Raw genomic sequence first — 26358 nt, forward strand, 5'->3', positions numbered from 1 at the left:
TGAATGATTTTATTCCTTCCTTTATAACCTTGCCATCTCCTTGTTGGGCTAGCACCATAGGTTTAGCTGTAAAAGCCTTTTTTTTTTTTTAATTTATTTAATATTTGAAAGACGGAGCCAGAGAGAGAGAGAGAGAGGTCCTCCATTTGCCGGTTCACTCCCCAAGTGACTGCAACGGTCGGAACTGTGCCGATCTGAAGCCAGAAGCTAGGAGCTTCCTTTGGGTTTCCCACGCAGGTGCAGGTGCAGGTGCAGGTGCCCAAGCCACTGGGCCATCTTCTGCTGCTTTCCCAGGCCATAGCAGAGAGCTGGATTGGAAGAAGAGCAGCTGGGACTTGAACTGGCGCCTGTATGGGACGCTGGCACTGCAGGTGGCAGCTTTGCCTGCTATGCCATAGCGCCGGCCCCCATAATAGTCTTAACTTTCGTTGTTTGTACTTTCAATTTTTTTTATTCTAATCTAATGTCCATAATAACCCTTTCTAGGCTCAAAACAAACTGGTTCTGACACATTCAGGTTAAAAGTAATTAGAAGGCCCCCCTTTTTTATTTTTTTAAAGAATTATTTATTTATTTGAAAGAGTTACACAGAAGAAGAGAGAGAGAGGTCTTCCATCTGCTGGTTCACTCCTGAGTTGACCTCAACAGCTGGAACTGTGCCCATCTGAAGGCAGGAGCTTCTTCCGGGTCTCTCACGTGGGTGCAGGGGCCCAAGGACTTGGGCCATCCTTCACTGCTTTCCCATAGCAGAGAGCCAGATTCGAAGTGGAGCAGCCGAGTCTTGAACTGGCGCCCATATGGGATACTGGCACTGCAGGCGGTGGCTTTACCCGTTATGCCACAGTCCAGCCCTGCCCCCCCCCCCTTTTTAAGATTTATTTATTTATTTGAAAGTCAAGAGTTAGAGATCTTCCATCTGCTGGTTCACTCCTCAGATAGCTACAATGGCTAAGGCTAAGCCAGGCTGAAGCCAGGAGCCAGGAACTTCATCTGGGTCTCCTCACATTGGTGGCAGGGGCCCAAGTACTTGGGCTGTCTTCCACTGCTTTTCCTAGGCCATTACCAGGGAGCTGGATTGGAAGTGGAGTGGTTGGGGCATGAACTGGTACTCATATGGGATGCTGTTGTCACAGGCAATGGCTTTACCTGCTATGCCACAATGCCAGCCCTTAGAAGCACTCTTATCCTGAATATTCAGACTGAAATGGGGGAATTAGAATTTTCTCATAGAATAAGCAAAAAATACTCAAGTCAGAAAAAAAATCACTTCCAACAATAAGAAGCATATTTAAAGTAGTGTACTTTTTAAAGCTTTTATGGTTTATTAATCCCCATGAAAAATTTGCACAATTACCATAGATAAAATCACTGCAAAAGCTTTACTTCTTTGGCTTTTTGCCAGCACCAGTGTTGGCCTTGGCAGTCCCTCTGCCTTCATTCTATTCTTGTGCTCCTTCTGCTGTTTTCTTGAGGTCTTTCTCTTTTCATGCAGGCCGTGTCTTACAAGTCTATGTTTTGGTTCATTTTTCTTAGTTTAATCCAAGGAATCATAAATCATGCCAAAGCCCGTTTTTTCACCACCACCAAAATGAGTTATGCATCCAAATACAAAGATGACATTGGTGGGGCCAGCTCTGTGACATAGTGGGTAAAAGCCACCACCTGCAGTGCCGGTATCCCATATGGGTGCCAGTTTGGGTCCCGGACGCTGTAATTCCAGTCTAGCTCTCTGCTATGGCCTGGCAAAGCAGAAGATGGCCCAAGTCCTTAGGCCCCTGCACCTGCATGGGAAGACCTGGAGGAAGCTCTTGGCTCCTTGGCTTCAGATCAGTGCAGCTCTGGCCGTTGCAGCCAATTGGGGCATGAACCAGTGAATGGAAGACCTCTCTCTCTTCTCTATGTGTAACTCTGACTTTCAAATAAATAAATAAATGTTAAACAAAATGACACTGGGAGTAGTCTTGGGTATTTTGGCTAGTTTTCCCCAAATTTTTGTCTTTGGTACTGTTTTCCCAGGGTGGAGAGCATCAATGACCATTTGCTTCCCTTAAGTAGTTGGTTAGTGGTGAACTCCCTGGTCTGTATAGTTACCGTGTCTTTCATGATGGTAGTTGACCCTCACACAACCAAGGAAAGAAAAAAGAGGATTTTTTAAAAAAAATATTCTCAAAACCAGAGAGAAACACACACTGAATAGGTGTTAAGGTGTTCTCCTCTTTTGAGAGAAGGATAGAGAGGTAGCTCCTGGGGAAAAATAGGGGAAGTATAGGCCGGCACCACGGCTCACTAGGCTAATCCTCTGCCTGCGGCACCGGCACCCCGGGTTCTAGTCCTGGCCGGGGAACCAGATTCTGTCCTGGTTGCTCCTCTTCCAGCCCAGCTCTCTGCTGTGGCCCGGGAAGGCAGTGAGGATGGTCCAAGTACTTGGGTCCTGCACCCGCATGGGAGACCAGGAGGAAGAGCCTGGCTCCTGGCTTCGGATCGGCACAATGTGCTGGCCGTAGCAGCCATTTGGGGGGTGAACCAACGGAAGGAAGACCTTTCTCTCTGTCTCTCTTTCTCACTGTCTAACTCTGCCTGTCAAAAATAAAAATTAAAAAAAAAAAGGGGGAGAAGTAGAGAAGGTGAGTATTCAAACAAACTCTCGACAAAGGAAGTTCTCTAGGCCCATGGTAGTAGTGTAACACCTCCTCCAATCCTAACACACACACACCTGCAAGTAGGAGATAGGATTCCTATTATAAAATAAAGAATGGATGGACATTTAGCCCAGTGATTAAGATGCTGATTAGGATACCCACGTTCCACATTGGAATGCCTGGGTTCATGTCCTGGCTCCACTGCCTATTCCAGTTTCCTGATGGTAGAGACCCTGGGAGGCAACAATGATGGCTCAAGTGGTTGGGTTATTGCCACCCATGTTGGGTAATCTGGATTGAGTTCCTGACTCCTGGCTTTGGCATCCTACCCCACCAGATGCAGACATTTAGGGAGCAAATCAGTGGATGAGAACTCTGTTTGCCTTTCAAGTAAATTTCAAAATGAACAAAATCTCATATTCTAGGAATTATAACAAATATTACATAATGCTTAAGTTGAAAACAGTTGCTTACCTGCTTCTTCCTACCCCGTCTTTCCTTCTGGCTACAGAAGCCTGTTCTTACACCGTAGCTGTAAGGAAAAAAATGGGCCTTCAGTAAATACTGGGATAAAGAGCCTAGATACGGGTCAGGTGTTTGGATAGCCGTTAAGACACTGCTTGGATTGCCCATGTGCTGTATTGGAGTGCCTGGGTTCCAGGCCTGGCTCCCTCCAGACTCTCATTTCCTGCTAATGCACACCCTGGAGGAAGCAGATTGATGGCTCAAGGAGTTGGGGTCCCTAGCACACACATGGGAGATCTGGATTGGATTCCTTGCTTCTAACTTTGGCCTGTCCCAGCCTTGACTCTTGTGGGCATTTGAGGGATGAAATAATACATGACAGATCTCTCTCTGCTTTTCAAAACAAATAGTGAAAAGCCAGTGTGTTAGAGCAACTAGCATGGATAGAGCAACAAATAAAAGGAAAAGAGAGGACGGGTGCTGTGGTGCAGCAGGTTAAGCTGCTGCTTCAAGTGCCCACAGCCTGTATCAGAGTGCCAGTTCCATCCTGGCTACTCTCTACTCCCTATCCAGCATCCTGCTAATGTGCTTGGAAAACAGAGGATGGTTCAAGTGCTTGTGTTCCTGCCACCTATATGGGAGAGCTGAATGAAGCTCCTGGATTCTGATGCCAGCCTGGCCCAGCCCTGGCTGTTGTGGCCATTTGAGGAGTGGACTTCTCTCTCTCCCTTTCCAATTCCCTCTCCCCTCCACCCTTTGCCCTCCTGTGCCTCTTCCTCTTCCTCCTGTCCCATCCTGCTTACCTCCTATGTCTTTCTCTGTCACTGTGCCTTTCAAATGAATAAATAAAATCTTTTAAAAAAAGAAATGATACTGTAACTAGGCAAGCACTGCCTAGTGTACCAAAGACAGACCTGAGAGGAAAAAAGTAACTCAAGGGAAGAAAGGAGATTCTCCATAATTGCTCAGACTGTGGAATTGCACTGTTTAATACAGTAGCTACTAGTCACAGGAGATGATTTAAACTTAATTAAAATTGAAAACTCATTTCTTCAGTTACAGGCTCATTTCAAGTGCTTAATAGCCACACATGGCTACTGGATAACATATTGAATGTTTTATGTATTTATTTATATAAATACACATTTTTGTCTTCTCAGAAAGTTCTTTTGGATCATACTACTGTGGAACAAATTAATAATAGCATTACTGTGGTAAAATGAAGCTCAAAGGGGCCAGTGCTGTGATGTAGCTGGTAAAGCTGCCATATGCAGCGCTGGCATCTCATATGGGTGCCAGTTTGAGTCCTGGCTGCTCCACTCCCTATCCAGTTCCCTGCTAATGTGCCTGGGAATCTGTGGAGGACGGCCCAAGTGCTTAGGCCCCTGCAACAACGTGGGAGACCCGGAAGAAGCTCCTGGCCCCTAGCTTTGGATCAGCCCAGCTCTGGCTGTCGTGGCCTATTGAGGAGTGAACCAGTGGCTGGAAGATCTCTCTCTCTCTCTCTCTGCCTCTCTGTCTGTAACTCTTTCAAATAAATAAATAAATCTTTCAAAAAAAAAAAAAAAGCTCAAAATTGTGATAATAAAACAGATGGAACGAGATTGCAGAAGTAAGGAAGCACTGAAAATCAATGGAATTGGGGCCGGTGCTGTAGCGCAGTGAGTTAAAGCCCTGGCCTGAAGCGCCGGCATCCCATATGGGCACTGGTTCTAGTCCCATTTGCTCCTCTTCCGATCCAGCTCTCCGCTATGGCCTGGGAAAGCAGTAGATGTCCCAAGTCCTTGGGCCCCTGCACCCGCGTGGGAGACCTGGAAGAAGTTCCTGGCTTCGGATCGGCGCAGCTCCAGCCATTGCGGCCAATTTGGGAGTGAACCAGCAGATGGAAGACCTTTCTCTCTGTCTCTGTCTCTACCTCTCTCTGTAACTCTGTTTTTCAAATAAATAAATCTTAAAAAAAAAAGAAACTAAAAAATCAAATATTAGGAAGAGTAGATACTCCTGAATATTGGATTAAAGACATTAAGAGGAAGATTAAAGGTAATATCAAACACAGATGAAGAAGAAGTTTTCAGAGAGGAGCCAATAGAAAAGGAAAGACTGTCAAAGATGATTCATCAAGTGGAACAGAAAGCACACTCATGGAGAATATTCCTGGGCAGGTGTTCGATGCAGCAGTTAAGATGTCATGTGGGATGCCCACATCTCAAATTGTGCTGGATTTGAGTCCCAACTCTGCTTCCCGTCCCAGCTTCCTGCTAATGCACACACTGGGAGGCAGGAGGTGGTGGCCCAGGTACTTGGGTCTCTACCACTCATGTGGGAGACCCATATTGAGTTCTAGGCTCTTGGCTTCAGCCTGGCCTCCAACTGTTATGGGCATTTGGGGAATGAGTTAGGAGACAGGAGACCTCTGTCTCCATCTCTCTTTTAAATAAATAAGTAGAATTTTCTTGAAATGAGGATGTAATTGAATTGGCAATTGAATATACCTATTCCAGGTAAATTTGGAATTTGAAGGATCAAGAGTTTTTCTTGCAAAACAAAGAGGCAAAGCTCAACCTGTCTCAGGTTTTTTTTTTTTTCCCAAAAGTTTTTTTATTTGAAAAGCAGAGTTAGAGAGAGACAGAAGTCGAGAGAGGTCTGCCATCTGCTAGTTCATTCCTCATATATTCACAGTGGCCAGAGCTGAGCCAGTCTGAAGCCAGGAACCAGGAGTTTCATCCAGGTCTCTCACACGGGTGGCCGGGGCCCAAGTACTTGGACCATCTTCCACTGCTCTCCCAGGTGCATTAGCAAGGAGTTGGGTTGGAAGTGGAACAGCTGGGACTTGAACTGGTGCCATATGGGATGCCAGTGCTACAGGTGGCAGCTTAACCCGCTAAGACACAGCACTCCCCTGTCTCAATTGTCTACAGCAGTAATTAACGTAATGTCTACAAAGTTCTGAGAGAAAGAATTATGGCCCTGAAACATTGACCCAGCTACAGGTACTGTTCTAGTGTAAATGCAGCAGGTAGATATGCTCACATGTAAAAACCCTTAGGGATTCAAGATCTGTGAGCTACTGTTGAAAAAACTGCTTTCCCGGGGCAGGAGTTGTCCTGCAATGTGCTAAGCTACCACTTAGGACTCCTGAATCCTATATCAGAGTGCCAGTTAGTGTTCAGGGTATTCCACTTCTTATCCAGCTTCCAACTAATACAACCTGGGAAGCAACAGGTGGTTTCTCAAGTGATTGAGTCCCTGCCACCCACTTGAGAGACCCAGATGGAGTTCTAGGCTCTTGGCTTTGACCTGGCCCTGTCCTGGCTGGCATTTGGTGGGTGAACCAGCAAACGGAGGGTCTCTGTTTTTCTGTTGCTCTGCCTTTCAAACAGATGAAAATAAGTAAGCAATAAAAAATACACTCCTAAAATGATGAAAAACTGCCTGCCAGTATATTTCAACAAGTTAAATAAGAATGCAAGAATGGGGGCCAGCATTACAGTACACTAGGTTAGGCTGTTGCCTGTGATGCCAGCATCCCAATACAAGCGTGCCAGTTGGAATCCTGACTGCTTCACTTCCAGGCATTTTGACAGGTAGCTAGATTGGAAGTGGAGCAGCTGGAACTTGAACTAGTGCTCATATGGGATGCCAGTGCTGCCAGCAGTTGCACTTGCTGCACCACAGTGCTGGCTCCTCCTCTAATGTTTTTGATAATTGTGGTTAATTTTAGATTTGCAGTGATTTTTTTAAAAAAACTTTTATACTTGTACATTTTTATATTTGAATTTTTTATTACAGTGGACCATTTATTTTTTTTAAAGATTTGTTTGAAAGGCAAAGTTAGAGAAAGAGGAGATACAGGGAGAGAGATATGTGTGGTTCACTCCCCAGAAGGCTACAATGGCGTGCCAGGCCAAATCCAAGAGCCTAGAATTCCGTACATGTCTTCCATGTGGGTAGCAGGGGCGCAAGCCCTTGGGCCACCTTCCAGTATTTTTCCAGGCACTTTAACAGGGAGCTGGGTTGGAAGTGGCACAGCCAGGATTTGAACTGGTGGTCATATGGGGTGACATCACAGGTAGCAGCTTAACCTGCTGTACCACAACACTAGCCCCCAACAATGAACCTTTTATTTTTTTTTAAGTATGTATTTGAAAGGCAGAGCAATGGAGAGAGGAAGAGTGAGCGAGCGAGCTGTCTTCCATTTGCTTGTTTATTCCCCAAATGGCAGCAACAGCCATGTCTATAGCAGACCCAAGCCAGGAGCCAGGAACTCTGTCTGGATCCTGAATGGCACCCAAATATTTAGATCATCATCTACTTCTTTCTCAGACACATTAGGAGGGAGCTGGGTGGGAAGTAGAGCAGTGGAACCTTGAACCAGCATTCCAGTATGGATGCTGGTGTCCCTAGCAGTCATTCAACCTGCTGCACCAAAATGCCAGCCCCTACAAGGAACCATTTTGTTTCTCTTGAAAATAAATATGCAAAAATACCAACAGTGGTAAACCTTGGGTATCAGAAAAAATGTGTGATTGTAATTTCTCCTCTTTCCTTTTTCTCTGCTTTCCTCTTGTTTCTTTCTTTGCTTAAAAAAATTCATTTTAATATTTAAAAAGTGGGATCAGCTCATGTTGTGACACAGCATGTTAAGCTGCTGCTGCTGCCATCTGCAATGCTGGCATCCCATATGAGTGCTGATTCGAGTCCTGGCTGTTCCACTTCCAAACAAGCTCCCTGCTAATGTGCCTGGGAAAGCAGCAGAAGATGGCCCAAGTGCTTGAAGCCCTGTGCCCATGTGGGAGACCTAGATGGACTTCCAGGCTTCTGGCTTCAGCCTCACCCAGCCATGGCCATTGTGGCCATTTAGGGAGTGAAACAGCAGATGGAAGATCTCCGCCCGTCCTCTCCCCACCCCCCACCCCATGTGTGTGTGTCCCCTTTGTCTATAGCTCTGCTTTTCAAATAAATAAACCAATATTTTAAAAAGAACTAAATAAGAGGAAGAAAACAAATGCTTGACTATTTCAGGATAGACTGTTAGATTTGGAGGGGATAGTTGCTCTGGTTCATGATAAGCCACGGGGCATAGGAAAATAATTAACCAAATCTGAAAAATGACTTTCAAGTTGGCCATCCAGTTGTGGAAAGGATCATCCTTAGAAGTAACAACATTAATATAAAAATTCAGGAGCATGCCATTTTGTGGAGTATTTACAGGACAACCAACTTTTTTTTTTTTTTTTTTGACAGGCAGTGAGAGAGAGAGAGAGAGAGACAGAGAGAAAGGTCTTCCTTCTGTTGGTTCACTCCCCAAATGGCCAGCATGCTGCACCAATCTGAGCCAGGAGCCAGGTGCTTCCTCCTGGTCTCCCATGCAGGTGCAGGGCCCAAGCACTTGGGCCATCCTCCACTGCCTTCCCGGGCCACAGCAGAGAGGTGGACTGGAAGAGGAGCAACCGGGACTAGAACCCGGTGTGCTGGCGCTGCAGGTGGAGGACTAGCCAATTGAGCCGTGGCGCCAGCCAGGACCACCAACTTTTAAAAAGTTCTCTTATTTTGGGGCCAGTGCTGTGGCGCAGTAGGCTAAACCTCTGCCTGCAGCGCTGGCATCCCATATGGGCGCTGGTTCATGGAGACCCAGAAGAAGCTCCTGGCTTCAGATCGTCTTAGCTCTAGCTGTTGTGGCCATTTGGGGAGTGAACCAGCAGATGGAAGACCTGTCTCTGTGTCTCTTCTCCTTAACTCTTCCTCTCAAATAAATAAAATCTTTAAAAAAAAAAGTTTACTCATTTTATTTTATTTTTTTATTTTTATTTTTTTTTTTTTGATAGGCAGAGTGGACAGTGAGAGAGAGAGAGACAGAGAGAGAAAGGTCTTCCCTTGCCGTTGGTTCACCCTCCAATGGCCGCCGCTGCAGCCGGCGCACCGTGCTGATCCGATGGCAGGAGCCAGGATCCAGGTGCTTTTTCCTGGTCTCCCATGGGGTGCAGGGCCCAAGCACCTGGGCCATCCTCCACTGCACTCCCTGGCCATAGCAGAGAGCTGGCCTGGAAGAGGGGCAACCGGGACAGAATCCGGCGCCCCGACCGGGACTAGAACCCGGTGTGCCGGCGCCGCAAGGTGGAGGATTAGCCTATTGAGCCACGGCGCCGGCTCTACTCATTTTATTTGAAAGGCAGATAGATTGATCTATTGGTTCACTCCCCAAATGGCCACATTAGTTGTAGCAGGAACTCCATCGAGTCTGCCACAAGGGTGGCAGGGACTCAAGTATTTGAATCCTCTTTTTTTTGGCCTCCCATGAGCATTAGTAGGAAGCTGGATTGGAAGCAAAGGTGGGACTCGATCTCAGGCACTCTAGTATGAGATCAGTCATCCCAAGTGGTGGCTTAGCTCGCTGTGCTGCAGTGCCTTCTCTAAGGTCAAAATACTCTTTTTTTTTAAAAAAAAGATTGATTTACGGGGCTGGCATTCTGGCATAGCTGGTGAGGCCACTGTCTGCAACACTGGCATCCCATATTTGTGCTTGTTCATGTCTCAGCTGTTCTACTTCTTATCTGGCTCTGCTAGTGGCCTGGGAAAAGCAGTATAAAATGGCACAAGTGTTTGGGCCCCTGCCACCCATGCAGGAGAATAGGATGAAGCTTCTGACTCCTGGCTTTGGCCTGGCCCAGTACTGGCTGTTGAGGCCATCTGGGGAGTGAACCAGTGAATGGAAGGTCTCTGTCTCTCATTCTCTTTGTAAATTTGACTTTTTTTTTTTTTTTTTTTTTTTTGAAAGAGTTACACAGAAAGGGAGAGCCAGGGAGATCTTTTATTTGCTGGTCCCTAAATGCCCACAACTGCCAGGCTAACGTTAGGAATCAGGAGTTTCATTTGGGTCTCTCAAAAGGTAGCAGGGTCCCAACTACTTGGACGATCTGCTGCTGCTTTCCCAGGCACATTAGCAGTGAGTTACATTGGAAGTGAAGCAAACAGGACTGGAACCGGCACTGATATCGCGATGCTGGTGCCAGAGGTGATAGCTTAACCTGCTGTACCACAGTGCTGTGTCTTAGAAATCTTAGGAAGCAAAATGGTAATGGTATTCATACTGGTTTTGGTAGTAAAGAGTTATGCTCTGTCTGAATAAAGAGTAGATTTCTCATTTCCTGAGGATTTCATGAAAAATTATTGTGAGCAGTAATTTATAAAGAATCTAGTTTGCTGTTTGTAAAAACCTGACCACTGTTAAAATTAATGTGACTTAGTATTATTGGATTGAAAACTAGAAAAAAGTGATTTCTAGCACTTTCTGCATGGGAAAATGGGTATGACTGCACTTTAAGAAAAGATTAAATATAATCCAGATGCAAATACTTTAATGACATAGCATAGTAAGTATTACTAATTTTCACTAGTTTTTAATCTTTCCTCCCAATTTTCTTCCAGTCCCAGTACCCTAAAGAAGATGGTGTTTATGTTTTTCATCCCCATAGTCAGCCAGTGAGCTGTCTCTGCTTCTCACCTGCTAACCCATCTCACCTCCTGTCACTGAGCTATGATGGCACATTACGCTGTGGGGATTTTTCCAGAGCTGTTTTTGAAGAGGTAAATGTCAATGTATTTACATGTGGACCTTGGATGATATTCTGGATACTTTGTCAAATGTCACGTGAGTGATTATTGTACCAGTCAGGTTAGGAGAAGTGCTATAGCACATAGACATTAGAACTAACTGCTTAACTTTAAGTCTCAGAGCATCTGTTAATGCATATGTGACCTTGACAAATCACGTAACTTCTTTGTGCCTTAATTTCTTCAGTTGTGAAATAGAATAGTAATAGTTTGTGCCTTTGGGGTTGTCATAAGGATTCAATGAGTTAATGCACATGAAGTATTTAGAATAAAGCTTTGCACGTAGTAAATGTATGATGTTACTATTTTTTTCCAATAATTTTAATGAAAACTTTTCAATTTTTTATGCTTTAGAATTGTACTACTACATTTGGGGAAAAATTGGAATATTATTGTTTTATTTATCATTCTTTTTTAAGATTTATTTATTTGAAAGTTAGAGTTACAGGGGCTGGTGCTGTGGCATAGCAGGTAGAGCTGCTGCCTGCAGTGCTGGCGTCCCATAATGGCACTGGTTTGAGTCCCAGCTGCTCCACTTCCGATCCAGTGCTCTGCTATGGCCTGCGAAAGCAATAGAAGATGGCCCAAGTGCTTGGGCCCCTGCAGCCGTGTGGGAGACCCAGAGGAAACTCCTGGCTCCTGGCTTTGAATCAGGTCAGTTCCAGTATTGTGGCCATTTGGTGTATGAACCAGTGGGTGGAAGATCTCTTTTTCTGTCTCTCCCTCTCTGTAACAATGGCTCTCAAGTAAATAAGTAAATCAAAAAAAATAAATAAATAAATAAAAAAAGACATAGATCCAGTATTTAAAAAAAGAGTTATGGGGGGGTGGGAAAGGGAGAGAGGGATATCTTCCATTTTCTGGTTCACTCCCCCAGACAGCCTAGGCCAGGATGAAGCCAGGAGCCAGAAGCTTAATTTGGGTCTCCCATGTGGGTGGCAGGGGGCCAAATATTTGGACTATCTTCTGCTTTTCCCAAGCCATTTGCAAGGAGCTGGATCAGAAATGGAGCAGACAGGATATGAATCAGCACCCATAGGGAATGCCACTGTTGCAGGTGGAAGCTTTACCCACCATGCCATAATGTCAGTCACATCATTTCTGGTTTTTGTAGACATGAATTTTGTGGGGATGAGTCTTACATGTGATAAAAAACAACAATAGAGAAATTCATTACATAGTGTACTATATTATGTGGACCTAAAACTCATGGTCTGTAGTATAATACAGAAACAATAAAATTTGGTTTTCTGTTGTCTTCTAGCTGATATTTAGATATTATATGCCGTATGTATCTGAGGGCAAAAAGATTAGCTCAGTTATTTCTATCTGGAGAAGTTAGGATTAAATAAAACCTGCCATTGACTATTATTTAATTATTATCTGGCAAGAAATAGACATAAAGGGTTTTATTCAGAAGACCCTGGGCCAATTTTATTTGTAACAACCTCTTGAGGATAGGGCATTTTTCTGGACTGGTATAATCCACGCAAATCAGATTGTCTGTTTGAGAATAAAAGTTGAACTATGTTAGGCATCTACACTCATGATTACCAGGCCTCCCTGAGAGACCCTGAGTAGATCCCCAGAGTACTCTTTGGAGATTTTCTAGTGTATTTGATCTCTTGTGGAGCAAGCCAGAAGAATCCTTTTGAATCCCATTGCTTATTTTTGGTGTAGTACTTAAATATTTACTACTTGGTAGCATCATTTGGGGTGAACTTTCGGATTATGTTTAACCATATGAGATTTCCTCAGTAAGAGAATTCTTACAAATTTAACTTTAAAAAAAATGTATGTTTTAGTCTATGAAACTTAACATGGTTTAGATTTTTTTTTTTATCATTTATTTTGTTTTGAATGGGATTTTGAAGTTTTTAGAGGTGCTTAGTTTAAAAGGAGTTTTTACTTATCACTGGAGTTGCTTTGTAAACACTAACTTTATATCTCAGCTTTTTTACATAAGTCAGTATTCAAAATTAACTCATGCTGATACCTTAATTGTTCCAAATAGTCCATGTATGGAGGACTCATAATTATTTTTGAAAGGATTTTTAAATATTTAATTTTATAGTACGGTATATAATTGCTTTCATTTTATTCTAAATTGAATTCCTAAATGATCTTTGTTATAATTGGAGAGGCTTTTTCTCCCTGCTGAGTCGTCTTTTAGGAATGTTTAAGGTCTTTTAAGTCTGTCTGACTATTAAAGTTGCATTCCTCATCAGACTTGATTTACTACTTTTAACAATGAGAAGAAGCAGTTTATCTGTATCTTTGGTCTTTAATTTCTATTTCTGTCTTTAAAAATAGGTTTGTAAAAGCAACATTGCTATTTCAAATATTTATTAGAAATACATGGGCTGTAAATCAGAATAAATCAAATACTTATTAGAATCAATGTAAAGGGTTTTTTAACATTTTATTTGAAAGGCAAAGTTATAGAGAGAGAGGAGGAGAAAAGAGAGAGAAAGAGAGAAATTGAGAACTTCTATCTGCTGGTTCACTCCCCGGATGGCTGCAACAGCCAGAGCTGTATCAGGCTGAAGCCAGGAGTCATGAGCTTTTTCCGTGGCAGGGGCCTAAGCACTTGGGCCGTCGTGTGCTGCTTTCCCAGGCACATTAGCGAGGAGCTGGATAGGAAGATACTTTCTGTGTCTGTAGATTTATTTATTCTGATATTTCATATAAATGGAATCATACTATTTATGGTATTTTGTGACTGGTTTCTTTCACTTCGGAAAATGTTTTTTGAAGTTCATCTGTGTGGTAGTATGTATCAGTACTTCATTTCTTTTATGGCTGAAAAATAGTCTATTGTATGGACTTAATATATTTTATGCACCCATCTGTCTCCATTTTTATTTAACTATTGCAGAAGATGCTGGTATGAACATTTATGTACAAGTTCTTGTGTGGACATAATGTATTCATTTCTCTTGGGTATATATCTAGGAGTTGGAATTGCTGGGTCATGTATTTAACATTTTGTTTTATTTTTAATATTTATTTATTTATTTATTTGAGAAGCAGAATTACAAAGAGGTCTTCTATCTGCTGGTTTACTCCCCAAATGGCCACAATGGATGGAGCTGGGCCAATCTGAAGGCAGGGGCCAGGAGCTTCTTCTGGGTCACCCATGTGGGTACAAGGGCCCATGCATTTGGGCCATTTTCCACTGCTTTTCCAGGCCATTAGCAGGGAGCCGGATTGGAAGTGGAGCAGCCAGGACTCGAACTGGAGCCCATATGAGATGCTTGCTCCACAGGCAGAGGCTTAACCTACCACACCACAAAGCCAGCTGTTGTATTTTATCATTTTAAGGAACTGCCAAACTCCTCAGGCCATCTTCCACTGCTTCCCCAGGCCATAGCCGAGAGCTGGATTAGAAGCGGAACAGCTGGGACTTGAATTGGCACCCACATGGGATGCCTGCACTGGAGGCAGCGGCTTTATCCGCTTAGCCACAGTGCCGGTCCCAGAGTAACATTTCAGCACAGAACAAGACAAGTGGATCCTGAGCGTGCAAGGCCTAATCCAGGCAACCCCACAAGACCCCATCCTCTTTGGGTATGACTGCCTGAGGGAAGGGTGCATTGTCTGGGAGCGTCCAGGGATACACTTGGGGCTCCTTTCACAGCCCAGTTTATCGGGAAACGAGGCGGGGGCCTGAAGCATGGCAGGCTCTGCACCACCTGAGAAAGCTGTTAAGAAAACTGGAGGCGAGAATTGGCCAGTGCCACGGCTCAATAGACTAATCCTCTGCCTGCGGTGCCGGCACACTGGGTTCTAGTCCTGGTCGGGGCACCGGATTCTGTCCCGGTTGCCCCTTTTCCAGGCCAGCTCTCTGCTGTGGCCCAGGAAGGCAGTGGAGGATGGCCCAAGGTCTTGGGCCCTGCACCCGCATGGGAGACCAGGAGAAGCACCTGGCTGCTGGCTTCAGATTAGCACGATGCAGCGGCCATTGGAGGGTGAACCAGCGGAAAAGGAAGACCTTTCTCTCTCTCTCTCTCTTTCTCTCTCTTTCTCTCACTGTCCACTCTGCCTGTCAAAAAAATTATTAAAAAAAAAAAAAAAAAAAAAAATGGAGGTGAGAATCAGCTGGTCAGCAGTTGGGCAGCACGGTGCCATGCGCTAACCACTCATTTATAACTGCTTCTTAGTGGAGTTCAGCTTCTGGAGCCAGCGTCTCCGCGTGGTTCCTGCTTCCCAAGGGGTGGGCAAAGGCACACGGAAGGTGAATGTGTGGGCAGATGCCCAGCCTCCTGGAGCGTTGGGTGCCGGTGGTGCTTTCACCAGCAGCACCTGCCTCTGCATTCACACCGCTAGGAAAACTGCTTGCCTGTGCTGCCTGCGCCTGCGTCCATGCACCACCCTGTCGGCAACCCCACCCTTGGGCACTGCTGCCACCTGTGCCTTGAAGTCAGCTGTGTTAAAGTAGAAGTTACTTACCGTAAACTTGACCATTTTAGGTGTCTGGTTCTATGAGTTTTAGCAAGTTGCTTGCACCTGTATAATCACCATGCAGTGGGAGAAGGGAATTTCTCCCTTTTCCCTCTAAAATTGCTTCATGAGCTTTCGTAGTCAACCTCCTCCCTTGTGGCAACCACTAATAAGATTACTGTGCAGATACAGTCATTTGGTTTGTAGCCTTTTGTATCTGGCTTCTGTCACCTAGCGTATACTTTTGTATATTTTTTAAAATTTATTTTTGAAGATTTATTTATTTCATAGAGTTACAGAGAGAGGTCAAGACGGAGAGGTCTTCCATCCACTGCTTCACTCCCCAAATGGCTGCAGTGGCTGGAGCTGAGCCAATCGGAAGCCAGGAACCAGGAGCTTCTTCCAGGTCTCCCACATGGGTGCAGGGGCCCAAGGACTTGGGTCATCCTCTGCTGCTTCCCCAAGCACAGTAGCAGGGAGCTGGATCGGAAGTGAAGCATCTGGGACTCCAGCCCGCATTCATATGGGAGGCTGGGACTTAACCTGCTGCGCCACAGTGCCGGCCCCACGTGTTTTTTTTTTTTTTTTTTTTGACAGGCAGAATGGACAGTGAGAGAGAGAGACAGAGAGAAAGGTCTTTCTTTGCCGTTGGTTCACCCTCCCATGGCCGCCGCGGCTGGCAGGCGCGCTGCAGCTGGCGCACCGTGCTGATCCGATGGCAGGAGCCAGGTTCTTATCCTGGTCTCCCATGGGGTGCAGGGCCCAAGCACTTGGGCCATCCTCCACTGCATTCCCTGGCCACAGCAGAGAGCTGGCCTGGAAGAGGAGCGACCGGGACAGAATCCTGCGCCCCGACCGGGACTAGAACCCGGTGTGCCGGCCCCGCAAGGCGGAGGATTAGCCCAGTGAGCCGCGGCGCCGGCCCGGCCCCACATTTTTATTTTATTTTTAATTTTTTTTTGACAGAGTGGACAGTAAGAGAGACAGAGAGAAAGATCTTCCTTTTGCCGTTGGTTCACCCTCCAGTGGCCTCTGCAGCCGGTGCATCGCGCTGATCCGAAGCCAGGAGCTAGGTACTTATCCTGGTCTCCCATGGGGTGCAGGGCCCAAGCACTTGGGCCATCCTCCAGTGCTCTCCCGGGGCACAGCAGAGAGCTGGCCTGAAAGAGGGGCAACCGGGACAGAATCTGGCGCCCTGACCGGGACTAGAACTCTGTGTGCCGGCGCCGCAGGCGGAGGATTAGCCTATTGAGCCGCAGTGCTGGCTCCCACATTTTTATTTTTTTATTTTTTAAAGATTTATTTATGTGTAAGACAGAGTTGGGGAGGGTAAGGGTGGTGAGAATGAGGAGTGCTTCCACCCACTGGTTCACTCCCCAGATGGCAGCAAAGATGGGGCTGGGTCAGGCTGAAGCCAGGAGCCATTAACTCCATCACTGATGTCAGGGACCAAGCATTTAGGCCCTTTTCTGCTGCTTTCCCAGGCATATTAGCAGGGAGCAGGATGGAAAGTAGAGCAGCCAGATTATTTTTATTTTGTTTTTAGATTTTTTTTTTTATTTGAAAGATGGAGTTACAGAGAGAGGTAGAGACACACAGAGACAAGTCTTCCATCTGCTGGTTCACTCCCCAATTGGCTGCAACTGCTGGAGCTGAGCTGATCCGAAGTCAGGAGGCAGGAGCTTCTTCTGGGTTTCCCACGTGGGTACAGGGCCCTAAGGACTTGGGCCATCTTCCACTGCTTTCCCAGGCCATAGCAGAGAGCTGGATCAAAAGAGGAGCAGCCAGGACTAGAACCGGTGCCCATATGGGATGCTGGTGCTTCAGGCTAGGGCTTAAACCCTCTGTGCCACAGCACAGGTCTCTGCAGCCGGGATTCTTTTTTTATTTTTATTTTTTTGACAGAAAGGTTTTCCTTCCGTTGGTTCACCCCCCCCCCCAAAATGGCTGTTACATCCAACGCACTGTGCCAATCTGAAGCCAGGAGCCAGGTGCTTCCTCCTGGTCTCCCATGTGGGTACAGGGCCCAAGCACCTGGGTCATCCTCCACTGCCTTCCTGGGCCACAGCAGAGAGTTGGACTGGAAGGGGAGCAACCGGGACTAGAACCCAGTGCCCATACGGGATGCCAGCGCCACAGGCGGAGGATTAGCCAAGTGAGCCATGGCGCTGGCCCCGCAGCCAGGATTCTTAAGCAGCACTCCGGTATGGGATGCCAGGCATCACAACTCAGGGCTCAACCTCCTGTCCCACAGTCAGCCTAGCATAATACTTTTGAGATTCATTCATGCTGTTGTATGTATCAGTGACTTATTTATGATATTACTGATTGAGCAGTTGCCTTATGCGAGGCACTAACTCTAATATGTTTTATATTATTGAGCCTTGTAACACCCTATGAAATAGGTAGTTACCATCATCGAAAATGTGGAAAACTGAGGCAAAGAGAGGTTTACCAGCTAGCTCAAGTATATGAATGGCAGAAGTAGAGTTTGTGCTGGAGTTTAACTCCAAAGCTCCTGCTCACAACCATTTTAATATAATATATTGACTGCAAACTTCAAGTTTCATTTATATGTGTTAGGCTTTTTTTGGGTTTGTGGGAGTTGTCATGACTTTAGTATATTAATTTATTAATTAGTCTGTAGTAATACTTGTTACTAAAAGTCTGTAGTAATTCATGATTCAGCAATAAGAACTGTCATTCTCTCTTATTTGATGCAGATATTTATTTTTTGTTACTTACGTATATAAACCCTGAGCCCAAAGTGGTAGTACTGTGGATTATATGTAATTAAAAATTATAGCAGTAATACATATTCATGACAAAATATTTATAGTAAAGAGGATATACAAGCCGGTGCCGCGGCTCAATAGGCTGATCCTCCGCCTGTGGCGCCAGCACCCCGGGTTCTAGTCCTGGTCAGCGCCGGATTCTGTCCTGGTTGCTCCTCTTCCAGGCCAGCTCTCTGCTGTGGCCTGGGAAGGCAGTGGAGGATGGCCCAAGGGCTTGGGCCCTGCACCCGCATGGGAGACCAGGAGAAGCACCTGGCTTTGGATCAGCACGGTGTGCTGGCCACAGCATGCCTGCCGCAGTGGCCATTGAGGGGTGAACCAAAGGAAAAGGAAGACCTTTCTCTCTGTCTCTCTCTCTCACTGTCTACTCTGCCTGTTTAAAAAAAAAAAAAAAAAAAAAAAAAAAAAGGATTTGCAAAGTAAATCTGCCCTCCTGCTATTACCATTCTCCAGAAGTTACCATTGTTGTTTGGCTTGAGTTTGCTTACAGAAAGTACACATATACTTAGAAGCATATGCTCCTAGATACAGTTTCTTTCTCTCTCTCTCTCTCTCTCTCTCTCTCTCTCTCTCTTTTTAAGATTTATTTATTTATTTGAGAGGTGGAGTTACAGAGAAAGAGAAAGATCTTCCATCTGCTGGTTCACTCCCCAAATGGCCGCAATGGTCAGAACTGAGCTGATCCGAAGCCAGGAGCTGCTTCTGGGTCTCATGCCGGTGTAGGCGCCCATATGGGATGCCAGCGCAGCAGGCAGAGGCTTAGGCTACTACTCCACAGCATTGGCCCCTTCCTTCTCTTTTTTACACTAATGGACTGATATTATATACAGTCTTTTTTTTTTTTTTAAGATTTATTTGTTTATTTATCAGAAAGGCAGTTACAGAGAGGCAGAGAGAGGGGTCTTCGAACTGCTGGTTCACTCCTCAAGTGAACTGTAGTTGTGCTGATCTGAAGCCAGGAGCTTCTTCCAGTTCTCCCATGCAGATGCAGGGACCCAAGGACTTGTGCCATCTTCTGCTTTCCTAGGCCATAGCAGAGAGCTGGATTGGAAGTGGAGCAGCCAGGACTTCAACCAGTGTCCATATGAGATGCTGGCACTCTAGGTGGCGGCTTTACTCATTATGCCACGGCGCCAGTCCCTACATAGTCTTTTTTTTTTTTTTTTTTTTTTTTAAGATTTATTTATTTGAAAAACAGAGTTAGAGGAGGAGAGGCGGTGGGGGGGTCTTGCATTCGATGGTTCATTCCCCAGTTGGCTGCAATGGCCAGAGCTGCACCAGTCTGAAGCCAGGAGCCAGGAGCTTCTCCTGGTCTCCCATGCGGCTGCAGGGGCCCGAGGACTTGGGCCATCTTCCACTGCTTTTCCTAGGCGCATGAGCAGAGATCTGGATCAGAAGTGGAGCAGCTGGGACTCAAACTGGCGCCTGTTATAAATTCATGTTAGCTGTCGCAAAACACACCGAACATCGGAGTAAGGGAAAGGGTTTATTGGGGAACACCCTACAGACCAGAATGAAGGGGCGGCGAAGGAAAAAGAGAGAAAGACAGTGTGAGAGAGAAAGAGAGAGGAGAGGAGCTAGTGAGGAGAGAAGAGAGCAGAGGGCAGGAGACGTGAGCTGAGAGAGAAGAACCGAGAGAGCACATGTTCAGGAACAGGCCCCTTTTAAAACTTTGCCTGAGGGCGGGCAGGGAAGCAGGAGCAGGAATTCCATTAGGATGGGGGTGGAGCCTGGCTCAGGTGGCTGGGCCATGTGGCCACCTGGCTAAAACTGCGCCAGTTTCCTAACGGCGCCCATATGGGATGCTGGTGCTGTAGGCTTTGGCTTTTACTCGCTGTACCACAGCGCTGGCCCCGATATATTTTCAGTTGGGTAGAATTCATACTCAGTTCGTTTTCTGGTGAGTTTTACAGCGTAGATCTGGAACTGAAGTTTATTGGATGGAAGTGATTTGAAATGTAGCCCTGACATGGGTGGATGAGTTATTTGTAGGCAAATCTCAAAGCTGGTAAGTATTGTTGTTTCCCTTTTGCCTTCTGCTTCTTTTGCGGCTTTTGGGAGGATAAATGAAATTATTTTAGTAAATTGTGTTATAACTTTTACCAAAGAATTTATGCATTGGCTTTCTTTAAATGGAGAGTGTTACATAAACTGATTGTTATCTATACCCATAGGTATATAGGAATGAAAGGAGTAGCTTTTCCTCCTTTGACTTGTTGGCTGAAGATGCCTCCACTCTAATAGTAGGACACTGGGATGGAAGTATGTCACTCGTGGATAGACGGACACCTGGAACTTCTTGTGAGAAACTCATCAATTCTTCTATGAGAAAAATAAGAACTGTTCATGTCCACCCAGTACACAGACAGTATTTCATCACTGCAGGATTGAGGTATGTTTTTCACAAAGTTTTATGATTTAGACCTCTCTTTAATGTTTATTGATTTAATTTCATGTACTCGAAAGGCAGAGAGGGAGAGAGAGCGATTGATCTTCTATCCATTGGTTCACTCACCAAATACCTGCAGTAGCCAGGGCTGGGCCAGGCTGAAACCAAGAATCTGAAACTCCATCCGAGTGTTGCCACATGGGTGGCAGGAGCCCAAACACCTTGAGCCACCATCTGCTGCCTCCCAGGGTGCATTAGCAGGAAGTTGAATGGGAAGCATAGTAGCCGAGATTCAAACTGGCACTCTGATAAGAGATGCAAACCCTACAGGCAGTGGCTTAACCTGTTTTGTCACAGTACTTGCCCCAATTTAGGGCTTTTAATATCCCAAATTATGGTTTACTTTGGTAGTTAAAGACATCTGACTTTTTAGATACTCCAAAGACCAATTAATTTTTTTTCCTCACTGATTGAAGGGTTTTTTGGGTGTAATTTTTTTCTTAAAGATATAACTTATTTGAAAGGCAGAGTAAGAGAGAGAGAGCGAGAGAGATCTTCTCTCTGCTGATTTACTCCCCAAATGGCTGCAGTGGTCAGTGCTTGGCCAGGCCTAAGCCAGGAGCCAGGAGCTCCATGTGGGTCTTCCATGTGGGTGATCGTTCCCAAGAAGTTAGGCCATCCTCTTCTGATTTTCCAGACACATTAGCAGGGAGACAGATCATAAGTGGAGCAGCTGGGACTCAAACCTACACTCTGATATGGAATGCAGGTGGCAGCTTAACCTGCACCACATCACCAACCCTGAGTGTGATTTTTTTTTTTAAATGAGAAGTCCTTTTGGATTTAATAGTGAAAGTATTGAAGGAAACACACATTCTTGTTTTTAACATTATATGTATTCTAGTCTTGTGAGAAGAAAATTTTAACAACCAGAAGAATATTATATGTGATCCATAATTTGTTGGCTTGGGTACCTTGTTTCTTGGAGAGATTGGAAAACCATTTAGAAACTTGTCTCTATGTCTGTATGTATGTACACTCACAGGATACATACATATGCTATAGTTGTGGAATTTTTCTGATGTTTTATGTGTTATCTATACCAGTATTTGTAAAATTTGTGCAGAAGATGAGAGAATTCTTTCCTGAATGTTCTTTGGTGTAGCAAGTAGTTGAGGGTCTAATTTATGTTTGGCCCTACTCTGCAGGCTCACTACATGTCTTGTGGCAACACTGATCCTTTCTCTTCCCATTGCAGTGATACTCACATTTATGATGCAAGGCACCTGAAGCCCAGAAGTCAGCCTTTGATTTCTTTGACTGAACATACAAAGAGCATTGCTTCTGCCTACTTTTCACCTCTAACTGGTAACAGAGTGGTGACCACAAGTGCTGATTGTAAGCTGAGGTAAACTGAGAAGGCAGAAATGTGTTTTTAAGGAATCTGGAGTCAGTAGCTGCTGTGCCAATGAACCAGAAGTTGGCTTACTGCTGTCCCCTATTTAAGTGCTAATTTTACTGTTTTGGAGCCATATCCAGGTTCCTGAAGACTGGTGACCTTTGACCTATACTTACTGGGTTTTCAGCAGTTTTGGGGTCCTAGGAATTTCCTTGAGCTGGCAGAGAAGATCTGTAGCTACCCTGGAGAATCCCAGAGACCCCAGTGAAACCAGACTGTGTGGTGTCTCACAACGGAGATAACTTTAGTGTAGGGAGAAGTTCCTACGCTGGGGACAGTGAGGTCTACAAGTGAAATGTTGAATGGAGATTGCAGAGTTCCAGATCGTGGGCAGGCAAAAAACAGCAGAAATTTGGCTTCTGTACAAACTGTTAGAGTTTTATGGATCTAGGATTTTAGCTTTTTAGAGCTCCTTCCTAAAAAAATGGGTTTTAAAATGTAATATAAACCAGTTGACCAAAAACACAAAATGATTTTCTTCTAGAATCGCTGATCATTTTTAAAGTTCAAAGTTCCCTTCAGCTTACGAGAGTTTTACCTTAGGTGATTTTGAAATTTATTTATTATTCATTTGAAGAGTATCTCTTGAGTGTATGCTGTGGGCTGGGCTCCAGAATGGCTCCTGATTTCTGCCTGTTGGGAAGAGCACAGTCTGTGGTGTGTGGTGGGTTCCCGGAGTTTCTAGCAGTTTGTGAGTGTTACCAGGTGTTACAGTAAGAGAGCAGGTCACCAGGGAGCAGCTGCTCTGTGTCCTCTTATTACCCATGAGGTTTCTTGTGTCTCAGGAGCTGTGTATTTCTCATTCCTGCTCATTTACAGTACAGAGTTCATTCTTGTTTCATTAACCATTAGTGATTTGGCTTTGTAGTAGTCTGATTATTAAGCTCTAATGCCAAGAAGCCATGTTGTCACATCAAGGCACAAAGCAGAGGAGGAGGAGGTAGTGATGTGGTCAGTTTCCTCCTGCTGTGGTCCTCAGTGGAGGGTTCTGGATTCCACATCAGCTACTCCGCATGAACTCCTCTTCTTGGTTCCTGACTAGTCTCAGTCTGATCAACCCCTGAAGTGAGACTGTCAGGCCCTTACCTCAGATGAGTCTCAGGGAAACTGCTCTTGCTACATGCATACACTTTTAGATCATGTTTCCTGTTTATGTCGCGTGAATGTGAATGTAATTTCTGAATCCAAATGATCCCTTTTTAACTTTGGAGTCATACTGTTTAAATAAATTATTCCCAAGTGAATTCTAACTAATGGATTTTACAACAGTCTTTGTAATTTAGTTTATTAGCTGAAGTTTATTGGAGCCCGATCTTAACATATTTTAAAATAATCTTATTTCATATCATGAAACAATGAGAAGTTTGGTAAATACACTGATGTTATTTCAAAAAAATTTGTTAGAAGCAGTAAAAAGAGTGTATTTAACTCTATCTTTGATCTTTGTTTTGCAGAATCTTTGACAGCAGCTGTTTATCCTCTCAGATAGCGCTCCTCACCACCATCAGGTAGGTGTCCACCTGCTGCAGACTGTGGATTACTGCGGGCTCTTTGTTGGAGGGCAGGCATGTGAGACTGACATCCATGTGATGTACCAGTCCTGTTTCTGTATTACATTGTGTAAGTGTCCCAGTTTCTAGGTCCTATCCAGGTTCCTGTGTCTATAAAGAGGTTCAATCTCTTTGAGTCAGTGGCTATTCTCTGCAGGTGGAGGTTATTTTTGGTTAAGGTTAATGACTTTATTCTGACCTAAATTACTCATGTTACCTTATTAAAGAGGACAGTAACTACTCCCTTGGTGTTGAGGTTGTCTGAAGCTCTGTTTATTTCTGATTGTTTATTCTGAGCCTAGAGGGCTTCTCCAACAGCATCTTTTTTTTTTTTTTTCTTTTTGAGTACCTTCTTCTTGTACCTGCTAACCTAAATGGGTGTATCTTACATCAAATGTAACTCAGTGCCTTTTCTAAATATCCCTCTCTGTCAGTATTGATGCATTTGGGGACAGGATGTATGATGGATAGATATTGACTCTTGGCTTCCAAGTTTTATAGTTACAGAGGCTACATTTCCTCTTTCATATCTTTGCTTTTTCAGGATTTTTTTCCTGTTTCATTTCTCTTTTCAAACTTTATTTGTTCTAGCTTATTCTTTATTTTTCATAAAAACGATTTATTTGACAAAAATTATATTTATTATGTAACTCATGTTTTGAAATGTGTATACATTGTGGAATGTCTAAATTGAGCTAATTGACACATGCATTACCTCACATGCCTGTTGTTTTTTTGTGAAGCAAACATTTAAAAATCTGTTCTCTTAGTGATTTAAAAAAAATATTTATTTATTTATTTGAAAGAGTTACACAGAGAAGGAGAGGCAGAGAGAGAGAGAACCATCTGCTGCTTCACTCCCCAACTGCCGCAACGGGTGGAGCTGCGCCAATCATAAGCCAGGAGCCAGGAGCTTCCTCCAGGTCTCCCACATGGGCGCAGGGGCCCAAGGACTTGGGCCATCCTCCACTACCTTCCCAGGCCGTAGCAAAGAGCTGGACTGGAAGTGGAGCAGCTGGGTCTCGAACCAGCACCCACATGGGATGCTGGTGCTTCAGGCCAGGACATTAACCGACAGTGCCACAGTGCCAGCCCCATGGCAGCTTAACCTTCTATGCCACTGCAGCGGCCCTGGAATTTTGCATTCTTTGACCAGCGTCTCTCCAGTTCCCCTGGTGCTAGCCTCTGGTTCAACATTTCAGATTTATTTTATTCATTTGAAAGGCTGAGTTATGGGGTAGAGGGGACAGAGAGACACAGTTAGAAGTCTTCCATCTGCTGGTTTACTCCCCAGCTGGTCAAGACTGCCAAGGCTAGCTCAGGCCAAAGCCAGGAGCCAGGAGCTTCTTTCAGGTCTCCCATGTGGGTGCAGTTGGGCCCTATCTCCACTGCTTTCCCAAATGCATTAACAGAGAGCTGGATTGCAAGTGGAGCAGCTGGGACTCTTAACAGGCATCCATATGGGCTGCTGGCCCTGCAGGTGACAGCTTAGGACCATTGAATGGGGGCTGGTGCTGTGGGGTAGTGGGTAAAGCCGCCGCCTGCAGTGCTGGCATCCCATATGGGCACTGGTTTAAGTCCCGACTGTTCCACTTCAGACCCAGCTCTCTGCTGTGGCCTTGGGAAGACAGTGGAGGATGGCCCAAATCCTTGGGCCCCTGTACCCATGTGGAGACCCGGAGGAAGCTCTTGGCTCTTGCCTTCAGATTGGCTCTGGCCATTACAGCCAACTGAGGAGTGAACCAGCGGATGGAAGACTTCTCTCTCTCTGCCTCTCCTTCTCTCTCTGTATAACTTTGACTTTCCATAAATAAATAAATCTTTTTTTAAAAAAAGACCATTGTGTGGTCTTGGCACTCTTGTTTAAGTTATTTGACCACATGTGTGAGGTTTAGTTGGGGGCTCTTTTGTTTCCCTGGTCTATATGTTTCTCTTTATGCCAGTACCATACTATTTTAGTTACTGTTACTTTGTATACTTTTATTTAATTTTTTTTTTGACAGGCAGAGTGGACAGAGAGAGAGAGACAGGGAGAAAGGTCTTCCTTTGCCATTGGTTCACCTTCCAATGGCCGCTGCGGCCAGCGCACTGCAGCCTATACTTTTATTATTATTTATTTATTTTAGAGAGAGAGTTACAGACAGTGAGAGGGAGAGACAGAGAACGGTCTTCATCCGCTGGATCACTCCCCAAATGGCTGCAACGGCTGGAGCTGCACTGATCCGAAGCCAGGAGCTTTTTTCGGGTCTCCCGTGCAGGTGCAGGGGCCCAAGCATCTGGGCCATGTTCCACTGCTTTCCCAGGCCATTGCAGAGAGCTGGATCGGAAGAGGAGCAGCCTGGACTAGAACCGGCGCCCATATGGGATGCCAGTGCCACAGGCAGAGGATTAACCTACTGAGCCACCGTGCTGGCCGCTACTTTTTTTTTTTTTTTTTTTTTTTTTTAAGATTTATTTGAAAGAAAGAGAGAGGTCTTCCATCCACTGGTTCACTCCCAAAATAGCTACAATGACTACAGCTGAGCCAATCTGAAGCCAGGAGCTAGGAGCTTCTTCTGAGTCTCCCATGTGGGTGCAGGGTCCCAGGGACTTGGGCCATCCTTCTGCTGCTTTCTCAGGTGCATTAGCAGGGAGCTGGATGGGAAGTGGAGCATTCAGGACTTGAAATGGTGCCCTTATGGAATGCAGGCGCTGCAAGCCAGGGCTTTAACCCACTGTGCCACAGCACCTGCCCCTTGTATTATGTTTTGAAATCAGGAACTGTGAGGCCTCCAACTTTGCTATTTGTCTAGATTGCTGTGGCTATAAGGAGTCCCTTTGGTGTCCATATGATTTTCGATTTGTTTTTCTATTTTTGCAAAAAAATGCCATTGGGATTTTAATAGGAGTTGCATTGAATCTATAGATTTGTTTTGACATTTTAACAATATTAAGTTCTTCTATAAATATGGGACATCTTTCCATTTATTCATAACTTTGATTTCTTTTAGCAGTGTTTTGTAGTTTT

The 26358-nt window shown here is 45.0% G+C and overlaps 1 protein-coding gene and 1 pseudogene across 3 annotated transcripts in view; one reads left to right on the forward strand and one right to left on the reverse strand.

The window, feature by feature from the left end:
* WDR76 (WD repeat domain 76) overlaps positions 1-26358 on the forward strand; it is a 67598-nt gene that overhangs the window by 33261 nt on the left and 7979 nt on the right. For all 3 annotated transcript variants that reach the window (XM_017347914.3, NM_001171318.1, XM_051821754.2), the window contains 4 exon segments: positions 10530-10688; positions 20128-20345; positions 21601-21750; positions 23256-23309. In XM_017347914.3, coding sequence (XP_017203403.3) covers positions 10530-10688; positions 20128-20345; positions 21601-21750; positions 23256-23309 — 581 coding nt within the window.
* On the reverse strand, positions 1235-2103 carry LOC108178264 (small ribosomal subunit protein eS24-like; annotated as a pseudogene).

This window comes from Oryctolagus cuniculus, chromosome 12 (genome assembly GCF_964237555.1).
Source record: "Oryctolagus cuniculus chromosome 12, mOryCun1.1, whole genome shotgun sequence".
Lineage (NCBI taxonomy): Eukaryota > Metazoa > Chordata > Mammalia > Lagomorpha > Leporidae > Oryctolagus > Oryctolagus cuniculus.